The sequence below is a fragment of the Theobroma umbraticum genome, unplaced genomic scaffold (assembly GCF_002168275.2).
Source record: "Theobroma umbraticum cultivar Fairchild unplaced genomic scaffold, ASM216827v3 scaffold_302.0, whole genome shotgun sequence".
Taxonomy (NCBI): domain Eukaryota; kingdom Viridiplantae; phylum Streptophyta; class Magnoliopsida; order Malvales; family Malvaceae; genus Theobroma; species Theobroma umbraticum.
Genome location: NW_018397287.1, coordinates 521,970 through 533,808, shown reverse-complemented (window position 1 = coordinate 533,808; position 11,839 = coordinate 521,970). Strand labels below are relative to the sequence as shown.

Below are 11,839 nucleotides of genomic sequence, written 5' to 3'. Positions count from 1 at the left end.
GGTGGAGCAGTGGAACCCCAAAGAGGGTCGGTGGGGAAGCGGTCCCTTGAACAGTTCTGCACATAATCGGCCTTTTGTTGGGGTCATTGTGACCCTCTCTTTGATTTCATCACCCTTTTGTTTTTTAGCAAGAGTTGATGACCATTGACTCTCTAGGAACAGGTTTTGGATTTAAACCTTTTTTAAGAGTTTGAGTTGCAATGACAGTCCTTTATATCAACACCAATTTAGTTCAATAGAAAACAAATAAAAATCCTTTTATGGAACACATTTATAGAACATAAATTGAGTGCTTTCAAAATTGTTTCAAAAATAGTTCATAATTGAAAAACTTCTTTTCATGATCTACAATCGCAAAGCTCATTTCTCATTCCTCTTCAGCGAAGTTTAGATTTCTATTTAAACATGTTTATTTTCAACACCCCAGAGCAATTTGATGCTAATTTGGATTGTAAATGTGACTATTAGATGTTTAGCTCAAAATTCAAGCACCAGGGTTTGTCATGGCGAAGGTACATGAGAGGTGCGTCACAACAAAAGATGTTGCTTTCGTACACGGGCACATCGTACCTTAACCAACAAAGCTTGCAGCTAGCTGCCACATAAACAACTACGACTAATTTGGTGCTTCCCCAGTCCCTCTCCAAAACAAGTACGGAAAAAGGAAAATAAATGGAGAAGCCCACTCTAAAAAGTAGCAGCAAAGGGTAGGCCATCGTTCATAAATATTTAACATTTTGCATGGGGGAGTGAGTGACATTCCTGGCAACGAAACAGCCCCAAGAATAGGTCCTCAAATGACTAAACCCTGAAATCCAAAGAAAAGCAAACATTACACAAAAGAAACCTGATAAAAAGAATATATATATATATATATATATATATATATACCAAACATGAGTCAGCTACCTCCCCAAAAGCAACTAGACTACAAAACCAGTATCCCATAAAGCTAAGCACCATCTCATGCACATATCCCATGACCACCCCCACAATCCCTGTCCTTTTCTCTTTACAAGACGTCATCTATTTTATCATTTCCGTTTCCCAAAAACCCTCTCCTCTCTTCATCCATCTCATACCCCTTCTCTCCATGTCCACTATTGCATGAGCTCATCTCCACGCTGGTGAGCTTCTTAGCATTCAAAGCCTCAGCCTCCCAATCAGTATGGAGCAACACAACACACAGAATAGACACAGCACATGCCACCTGGGCGGACAGCAGCCCAAACCACAGCCCAGGAAACCCAACGTTTAGCAAAAAGGCTAGGCCCACTGCCACTGGCGTGCCCACAAAGTAAAACGAACCCAGGTTTATGCGCGCCCCGACTGCAGGACGCGCCGTGCCACGTAGGATGCCACAACCTGTTGTTTGGGGGCAGTTTCCTACCTCACACAGCCCTATGATAGGCAAGACCGTTGCAACCAATGGTTTGACCAGATCATCCTTGGTGAACAAACCAGCCCATCTTTCCCTGAGGATGACCGTCCAAGCCACGTTGAGTATCCCAATCACAAAGGCGCAGCCCAATGCAACCATGGCCGCGAGCTTGGCCTTGTGTGGCTTACCAGCTCCAAGCTCATTTCCTACCTGCATTTGTTTTGCACAAAAGATGCGTAAGGGGATATTTCATATATTTGCAAGGCAAAATGGCCATTTGGTTCACTTTTGTTGGTTATGTGGTTTTGTCACACACCAATTGAATGTGGGCTTCAATACCACAAAGCAAACAACTTCTTGCTTGTCTTTTACTAATTCTGTCCAATCACATTACATGTATGAGGATGACCTACATAAGTCCTTAAAAGGTGATGCAATCACCAACAGATCAAGTTGAGCTCGAACAATCATTTTCCCCATTCTGTTTATAACCATTTAGACTTCTCCAATGATGTCGTGACCTGATGATAGAACTGTTTATATTTTGTTGTTGAAAGATAACTTCAGATTCCAATTTTGGCATTAAAACAAGACCATTTTTGAATCAGATAATTCAACTAATCAAAGAAAGTAAGAGATTATAGATGCTTTGATCTATTCACTGTTAGGCTCTAAGCCATTCGATTTGAGTTTCTTTTTGCCTTAAAAGATGAATAATGCAACAGAGTAATGGCATAGTTTGCAATGGAACTTACTCGGGCAGAGACACAGCCAGCAAGAGCCATGGGGACAGTGTACATCATGCTGGTGGTCTGAATAAGGATCCCAGTGGCAGCCACAGCCAGTGTGGGATTCGGCAGGTAACCAGCCATGACAGTCACTATCTCATACCACCACCATTCCAAGCAAATCCCAAGGCAACTGGGCACTGCCAATCTCAAAAGTGGGACCACCCCACCACACACCCCTCCAATCCCAGCCGTCCATCTCATCTCCCACCGTCCACTCACCCACACATACCCCACCATCAGCACCACCATGTTCATGTTTGTAACCACTGACGCCATTGCCACACCTGGTACTCCCAGCCCCATCACCATCACCAACACATAGTTAAGTGGCACGTGGAACATCACAGCCACCAGAGAGCACCACATCATAGGCTTTGTCACCCGCTGTGACCTTAAGAAAACCCTCAATGGCTGTAACAAAGTGTTTGTCAAAAGATCTGGTAAAGAATACATACAGTAAGTTGCTGCCATTGCTGTGATATCTTTGTCTTGTCCCATGAACACCATAATGCTCTCAAGATTCACCCATAGCAGGCTGATTGGTATGATTGCAAGAAATAATATGATGATCATGCGTTGGAGAGAGAGGGAGAGTAACTCCCAGTTCTTGCTCCCGTAGGCTTGGCTACACACTGGTTCAAGCCCTGAGGCAAGACCAACAAGCACAGAGTAGCCAGTGATGTTGGTGAATCCTATGGACAGAGCACCGCCGGCTAGCTCAAGGCTGCCAAGTCTGCCTAAGAACAGCACCGAAACCACTGCTCTAACAAAGACGAGCCAGTTCATGGCTGTTATAGGTAAAGCCATGGCCCATAGCTCTTTTAGCTCTTCAAGAACCTGAGATATTCACCAAATGTGAATATGATCAGAGAAACCAATAACAATAAGAATAATAAAAAAGAGAGATAGAAAACATATATATAAACCCATCCTAAGGGCTCACCTGTGAGGCAGAGGGGAGTTTGTGGGAAGAGAAATCTATGTCCTTTTCTGCCATAAGTGTCAGCAAATAAATGGTTTTGCAACGAAAAGAAATCTAAAATAGCATGTAGTCTCCAAGGGAATGATTTAATCAAACAGTAAAAACAAAAACAAGCCCAAGTTTCCCTTTTTCCTTTTTTTTTTTAATTCAAGTTTTAAGACTAGAACAGAACTGGCCTTGATGCCTAAGTCTCTATTTCTCAATATAGTCTTTCTTTTCTCAAATTTATACGATCAAGAACTTCAACAGAAAGCAAGAAATCAAAGAAAGCTAGAGCTGAGAAAAACAAACTGCTATTTGGCTTTGGCTTTGGCTTTGCCCTTGCCCTATACCATCCCTCAGCGGCTAAAGAAGAGAAATGGGGTACAAGAAGCAGAAGTCTTGAAAAGGAGAGGAGGCATTAAATAGCAGAAGGGTTGTGACAGAGGATGAGGGTGCAACATATTTAAAGAGTCGAAAGCAGGAAAAAGAAAAGAGTAGTTTTCCAGTAGGGGTTTGCTGCTATCTTGTAGCTTAGGCTTGCCATAAAAAATATATGCAGCAGTATGTATAGTACTGAAATAAGTGCTAAGGGAAATCGGAAAAGGAAGTGACTTTGCTAATGGCGGCGAGGCAGAGATATATATAAAGAGGAGGAAGGAAAAAGTTGATTCAGAGAAAGGAGAGAGAAAGCGACAGAGACGAAACAGAGTGGGGGTCCTCCTCATTAGGCTTTCCATTACTCAAAATGATAGTTTTGGGGGTTCTAACAGTGCAGAGAAAGGGAGTGGGCAGAAATTGGAAGGTCGGTTTAGTTGGAGTTCCTATCTCCATTGATTTCTCATTAATTTACTTTTAACAATACTTAATTCCCTTTTTATTATTTCCATACTAGTGCATATTTCACTAGGAGATACTTGAACTTGCAATCTTCTAAGTTTTACATCATTTTATATTTTTTTTAGACAGTTTATATTTTGTTAAGTCCATTGGATTCTATACTTGTAGATCATGCATGTCAAATATTAAGTTCATTGAAAATATTCAACTAGTTTTTTTAATAATAATAAGATTTCAATTGTCAAATATATATTAAAGAAAGACAGTATTCTTGATGTGAAACTTTTATATACATCGTGGATATGAGTATATTTTTAAATTTAATAATTTTTTATAAAAATATTAACTGGATCCCTTTTATAAGGTAAAAATCAATCTCGGTTGACGAAGCACCATGTTGTTGACAATCTCATTGGTCGTTTTTGCCCAAGGCAGGAAAAAAGAAAGATGCATAAGAAAGGAAAGAAAAAATAAATAAATGAAGAAAATGAAAATTATGTTATGGATTATAAAATTAAGTTTTTAAATTTTATAAACAAAATTGGGGTTGATTCGTTTCCTCTATATTTCTAATGGATTATGTGACAAGCCCTATAACCCCACTTGTGGAGTTAAAATCATATTTAGTGTCCTCATCCTATACAATTATATGGTGAAATTCTTAAACTCCGCATATTTTAACATATAAATTTGCTTATAGAATTTAAAAATTACACGTTTATAGATTTTGAAATACAAAAAAGACTTCATATAAGCATTTTTATTTTCTTATTGCTAAATATTTGGTGTATTGTTTATCAATTATTATTTACCATTAATTTTTTTATATGTGCGCGTAAGTCACCCAACTTTTATTTGGTTCAATCCATTAAAAATTTTAATTTCAACCTAATTATGATGTCGACTTGTGACAATTACAATAAGGTGGCCATTAAATGTTAAATGTTATAAACTTCATATAATTACCAAAAAGATCGGCACTTGGATATTTAGTTAACTAGTAAACTAAATGTATCTCCGACTTATAAAGTTATAAAACATTAAATTTGAACTTATAACCTCTACTCATACCCCAATCTATCCAAAAAAAAAAACAAAATTTAATATCAAGATATATCTGTTGATTTGTCTAAAATAAAAAAAAATCAATTTGATCCGACTTGATTTTACAAAAGAGAAAATGAGATCTTGATTCAAATTTAAAATAATTATGATTTGGAAAACTTAGAAAATGAAACTTAAATAAATATGAGCTTAATTACTATATGTTGTAAAGGATTAGGTTATGAAATTAGTCCTTGTACTTTATCAAAGTAGTAGATTTAGTTTCTGTACAATAATTTGTAAAAATTGAGTCTCTATATTTTTTAAAATTGACAATCTCAATTCAATTGTTAACAATATTAAATTTTTTTTGTTATTGGTACTAATATGATATTTTTTTTACTGATGTTGCATTAAATATGATGATATGACATTTTTTCATCTATTTCACAACATTCTTTTCACAATTTTAAATTATGAAGCACAAAAATTTAATTTTTCTGTATCTCACAACACGCTTTCCTTAAATCTTAGAAACTTATTCATATTTTTTATCTATTTCCTTTTCAATCATGTTTCAAACAATTAGCTCATATTGCATAATTTCATGTTTACACATACAAAGTCTATGTTAGTGCTTAGTGCCATGAGTCAACCTTGTATAAGGCCAAAACATGGTAGAATTCCTTAGGAGTTTAAGTCTTTTGTACTTCCAAGGGAGATGTCTCCCTTTCAAACATTGTAATGGCACTTGGTGATATTTGAAAAAATTCTTATTAAGTCTTTAGGAGGAAGACCTTTTAGGAAAAAGATGTCCTCATCTTAAGTATTCTAATAACTATTGATGAAATATTTGTAAAATTTCGTAAACTCTTTAGAGGAGTGAACAGTCAGTGGATTATTGGGCTACCTCATTAATAAAGGTATGTTTGTAGCGAATCATCTAGAGTTGCCGCTATGGCCCAACGATGGCATGTCTTAGTCCTTTTGTACTCATTTTCATATTAATAAAATATTTTTCTCTATGTGGCTTTAGTGGTTGCATATATGGCATTCAATATGGCTTAAGATTTCAATGTGCATTGCCTTAGTCTAATTTATTTTTAGTTTTAATGTTTGATCAAATATAAAAGAGTTATTAGCTGACTTACACGGAAGCATCCACTCAAATGCTACATAGATTATCACATACTTAAACAATAGAGAGTAGTTCATGATACTTGGTATCAAAGCATAGGCGACATAAGCTGAGCTAAAAAGTAATCTTGGTGACCATGCAAAATTCCCTAAATGATCATTAGATGATTGATAAGCTAGAGGCTGTAGTGGTCGCAGTAAAAGGTCAGATGATCTCGTGCTAGCGAATATATGAAATTGAGATAGTCTAGCGAGAACTATCCGAGATGATTAATACCTTGAGAGATGAGACCAGTGTTATAAGCCAACCTTGTATAGGGCCATGACAGGGTAGAATTCCTTAGGAGTTTAAGTCTTTTGTGCTTTTATGGGAGATGTTCCCTTTTTCAAACATTGTAATGTCACTTGGTGACATTGGTAGAAATTCTTGTTAAATCTTTAAGGGGAAGACCCTTTAGGAAAGAGATGTCTCCATCTCAAACATTGTAATGGCTATTGGTGAAATATTTGTAAAATCTCGTAAACTCTTTATAAGAGGTGAGTAGTTAGTGGATTGTTGGGCTACCTTACTAGTAAAAGTATGTTGGTAGAAAATCATTTAAGGCAGCCCTTATGGCCTGACGATGACGTGTCTTAGTCCCTTTGTACTCATTTTCATATTAATAAAATATTTTTCTTTATTTAGCCTCAATGGCTTCATATATGGCGTTCGGTATGCCTTGTAATTTCAATGTGCATTACCTTAGTCTAATTTGTTATTATTTATTGACGTTTGATAAGATATAAATGAGTTATTGGTTGGCTTGCATGGAAGCATTCACTCCAGCACCGTATGGACTATCGCATACTTAAGCAAAGGAGCGTAGTTTGTGACAACCTGAGATGCGTTAAGCACTCTTTAAAGTGAGATTGGAGAATTGCAAGCTCAAGTAAATCTTTTGGTTATTGTAGGTAATACTGATGCAAACTCAAGAGATCAAGGTAAAAGGGCCAAAGTGCCGGAACCTAAATGATGCGAAAGGGTTAGAAATGCTCAAGAGTTGGATAACTTCCTCTTTTGATATAGAGTCGTATTTTTTAGCTATGCACATAGAGTCAAAGAAGGACAAAGTGGCGATAGCTTCAATGTATCTTGTTAGGGTCACGAAGTTATGGTGGGGTTCCAAATTCATTGATAGTGAGTGCAGCATTAACATTTGAGCCAACCTCAAGCAAGAATTGAAGAACCAAATTTTTCTTAAAAATGCTAAGTATATCACGTGATAGAAATTGTGAGAGTTGTCATAAATGAGATTAATCCAGGAGTTCGTGAGGAACTGCTTTACTTTAGTACTAGATATCATAGATATGATTTGAAAAATAGATTATTCTATTTCCTCAAGGGTCTTAAACCATAGGCGATGATGGAGTTATAGAGATAGAAGGTACAGGATTTAACTTCAGCGATGACGACTGTCGAGCGTCTTACTGATTATAGTGAAAACTCCAACAAAAAAAAGACCATCCATGCAAGACTAACAACTCTAACTCAAATAGTGCGATGAAATTTTTAAGAGCTAATAGACCTTGAGTAGGGGAGGAGACAAGATGCCACTTACTAGAGACTCACTCCAACCCAAAACAAACAAATCATGGAACTTCAAGCCATGAATTTTAATACCTTATTTTTTATGCAAAGAACTACATCAAGTAGCTTATTGTCCTTAGTAAGTAGCTTTTAGTGTGATATGCACTACTAATGTTGAGACACCACCACCCCATACCACAGTCGAAGAAGTTAAGGAAGAGTTGGCACGAATGGGTTTCATTCGTTTCCACAACACCTTACAAGCACAATTATAAAAGATGGAGAAAGAGCCCCAACGGGGTTTAATGTAAGTAGAGGTATTGTTGAATGAGAAAAAAACCAAAGCCATGCTCGACACTAGGGCCTCAAACACTTTCATCACCCTGAAGAGGTAAAGAGATGCGATTTTAAAGTTGAGAAAGACTTTAGGCAGATGAAAACAGTCAACTCATCAGCTTCAGCTATTATGGGGAGCTCCAAAAATGTAAAGGTTAAGATTAGTTCTTAAAAGAGGAAGGTAAATATGACTATAGCCACTATAGGTGACTTTGATTTTGTCTTGGGCTTAGACTTTATGATAGAAACATAGGCCATTCTTTTCCTTACTACAAGTTGTATGATGTTTTTTGGGGAACAACCATGTGTGGTACCAACTACAATTTTACCTCAGAGTGGAAAGATTATTATATTAGCTATCCAATTCAAGAAAGGGATCAAGAAAGGAGAGCTTTCTTATGTGGCCATGCTTATCTACAAAGGTGGAGATAGTACAAGTCCAATACATCAGGAAGTGAAGCTAGTTTTAGAAGAATTTCAAGATATGATGTCAGACTTGCTACTAAAGGTCCTACCACCTTGTTGAGCTGTCGATCATGAGATAAAATTACTCTCAAGTGTCAAGCCGCCTAAAAAAGGCCATACAAAATGGCTCCCTTAGAGTTAGTGGAGCTAAGGAAGCAATTATCTAAGTTGATTCAAGCTGGATTCATTTGGCCATCTAAGGCACCATTTGGAACCTCGATATTCTTTCAAAAAAAGCAAGATGAGAGTTTATGGTTATGGGTGAATTATCGGACACTAAATAAAGTCACTGTTAAGAATAAGTATCTAATTCCCCTTATAGTAGATCTTTTTGATCAATTGAGTCATGCAAAGTACTTCTCCAAATTAGGTTTGAGATTAGGCTACCATTAAGTAAGAGTTGCTAAGGGAGATGAACCAAAAACCACTTATGTGACATGATATGGTGCTTTTGAATTTCTTATTATGCCTTTAGGACTAACTAATGCTCCTGTCACCTTTTGTACATAGATGAATTAAGTTTTCCATGATTATCTAGACAAGTTTATGGTAATCTACATGGACGATATCGTGGTGTACAGTTCAACCTTTGAAAAGTATCAAAAGCACTTACGACAGGCCTTCCAAAAGTTACAGGACAACTAGTTGTATGTGAAAAAAGAGAAATGTGCATTTGCACAAACCCAAATTCAATTCCTTGGCCACAAAATTGAATAAGGGCACATCCGGATGAATATGCAGAAGGTGAAAGCTATCAAAGAATGGGCCACCCATAAGAATACAACTAAGCTTCGTTCATTCTTAAGGCAAGCCAATTATTATCGAAGATTCATCGAAGAATATTCAAAAACGACTGTAGCACTCACAAAATTGCTAAAAAAGGGATAGATGTGGAGTTGGACACCATAATGCCAAAGAGCTTTCAAAGGCCTAAAAGATGCGATGATGACAGACCTTATTTTAGCACTCCCGATATTGAAAAACCTTTTGAAGCACAGATGAATACATCAAACTTTTCCCTTAGAGGAGTGTTGTTACAAGAAAAACACTCAATTGCATTTGAAAGTTGTAAGTTGAATAAAGTTGAGAGGAGACACATGGCATAGAAAAAAAAACTATTAGTGGCGATTCATTATTTACAGGCCTAGTGACACTACTTGGTAATATCACAATTTATGGTTAAGACCATCAACACTACCATAAGTCACTTCCTTACCTAGCCAAAACTTACAGCCAAATAGACGAGATGGTAGGAGTTCCTGATCGAGTTTGATTTCTTCTTTGAGCATAAAATTGGGAAAGCGAATCGTGTGGTAAAGGCTTTAATAGGAAGGTTGAATTTGCAACTCTTGGGGTGTTCATGCCAATGATAGCCAGTAAAGTGACCATAGATATGCATAATCTTATTGAAGAAAACTTGTATTGAAATCCCCAAGCAATCGTCATTATAAAGTTAATGGAGAATGGAAAGTCAAAATACTTTTGGGTGAAAAATGGGTTCTTACTAACAAAAGGACCATGCATATTTGTTCCAAGAGCAAAAGAGATGAGGCAGGAGTTGATGCAGGAATGTCACGACACCCTTTGGGTAAGACATCCAAGTTAGTAAAGGACCATTGCATTATTGAAATAAGGTTACTATTAGCCTCATATGTGGCACAATGTGATGGATTATATCAAGACGTGCCTAATTTGCCAACAAGACAAAATGGACAAACAAAGACCAATGGGAATGCTCGAACCTCTACTAGTACTGACCAAATCATGGCAAAGTATTTCTCTAAACTTCATAGTAAGGCTTCCCAAAGTAAGAGATATGACGATGATATTGGTAGTGGCGGACCGTTTCTCAAAGTATGCAACGTTCATCTCATTACAGAAGTTGGGTTTTGCAAAAGAAATAGCTCGTATAGTTTTTAAAGATATAGAAAAATATTGTGGTGCTCTTAAGAGCATTATCAGTGATATCGACCCAAGGTTTACTAGTTTCTTCTAAAAGGAGCTTTTCAAGTTATTGGGGTCAGAACTCAACACCTCTTCTAATTACCACTCGTAAATAAATGGCCAAATAAAATGCTTTAATTGGTTGCTAAAAGAATATCTATGATACTTTGTACAAACGAACTAGAAAAATTGGCCTAACTTGCTAAGTGTGGGTCAACTATGTTTCAATTAGCAAAAAAGCTCATCCATTAATAAACTTTTAAAGTCATCACCAAACAACAGTCTAAACTCCTTCATACCTCAGTGGAATCATGTAATGAGAAAAGTCCCTGAGCATTCAACTTTGCTAAGGAATGGAGACAAAACATTGAAAATGCTCGAGCTTATTTAGAAAAAGCCTCCAGCCGCAGGAAAAACTAGGTAAATAAAGGTCAAAGGGAGCAACATTTTAAGGTTGGAGACTTGGTGCTAGTGAAGTTAGTACTCGAACAACTCTAATTCGTAAGGAAAAAAGATCGAATACTAGTGTGAAAGTATAAAGGTCTAATACAAATTATGGCCAATGTAAGAAGATTTCCTACAAGATTGATCCACCTAAATGGATGAAGGTATACCCCATATTTCATGTCAACAACATAAAGTAGTTATATGCAGACCCAATAAATGAAAGCAAGAATCAATACACAAAAGCCTCCATTAGCACTAAGACATCATCACAGCACAGAGTGGAAGAGATTCTGGCAAGAAGGACAACAATAATCAACTGATGACTAACACAAAATTATTTAGTGAGATGGGAAGGTTTGGTGCCAAATGAAATCACTTGGCAAAATGAAGTCAATCTTCGTGCCTTCAAGCAAAAGATTGAAGAATTCCAAGCTAAACAGTCAATGGGGACATCGACAGATTGAGTGAGGGAGGATGCCATGAGCCAACCTTGTATAAGGCCATAATAGGGCAAAATTCCTTAAGAGTTTAAGTTTTTTGTACTTCCAAGGGAGATGTCCTCTTTTCAAATATTGTAATGGCACTTTGTGACATTTGTAGAAATTCTTGTTAAGTCTTTAGAGGGAAGACATTTTAGGAAAAGGATGTTCCCGTCTTAAGCATTGTAATGGCTATTGGTGAAATACTTGTAAAATCTCGTAACCTCTTTATACGGGGTGAGCAATCAACAGATTGTTAAGTTGCCTCACTGGTAAAGGTATGCTTGTGGCGAATCATCTAGGGCTAACCTTATCACCCGACAATGTCGTGTCTTGGTCTTTTTGTACTCATTTTCATATTAATAAAATATTTTCCTTTCTATGGCTTCAGTGATTGCATATATGGCATCCAGTATTCCTTAAGATTTTGATGTGCATGCCTTATTC

The 11,839-nt window shown here is 36.9% G+C and overlaps 1 protein-coding gene across 2 annotated transcripts; it reads right to left on the bottom strand.

The window, feature by feature from the left end:
* Positions 1–392: 392 nt before the first annotated feature.
* LOC110428558 (MATE efflux family protein) lies at positions 393–3,849 on the bottom strand. Of its 2 annotated transcripts, XR_002446476.2 has the most exons (4): positions 3,116–3,849; positions 2,137–3,009; positions 910–1,591; positions 394–808 (listed from the first exon to the last, which is right to left on the bottom strand). XR_002446476.2 is itself a non-coding variant. In XM_021444416.2 (3 exons), exons 1-3 carry the CDS (start codon positions 3,167–3,169, stop codon positions 1,013–1,015), a joined length of 1,506 nt encoding a protein of 501 aa, XP_021300091.1. In that variant the 5' UTR covers positions 3,170–3,849; the 3' UTR covers positions 393–1,012. The 2 variants fall into 2 exon arrangements, 1 of the variants encoding a protein (XP_021300091.1); XM_021444416.2 differs by having other exon boundaries at positions 393–1,591.
* Positions 3,850–11,839: the final 7,990 nt, after the last annotated feature.

Excerpts from the sequence above, each read along its gene's own strand:
- LOC110428558 (XM_021444416.2), bottom strand. The coding sequence starts at position 3,169 with ATGGCAGAAAAGGACATAGATTTCTCTTCCCACAAACTCCCCTCTGCC. Across the intron at positions 3,010-3,115 it reads AACTCCCCTCTGCCTCACAG|GTTCTTGAAGAGCTAAAAGA; the intron begins GTGAGCCCTTAG and ends TGAATATCTCAG. Across the intron at positions 1,592-2,136 it reads CTGGCTGTGTCTCTGCCCGA|GTAGGAAATGAGCTTGGAGC; the intron begins GTAAGTTCCATT and ends AAACAAATGCAG.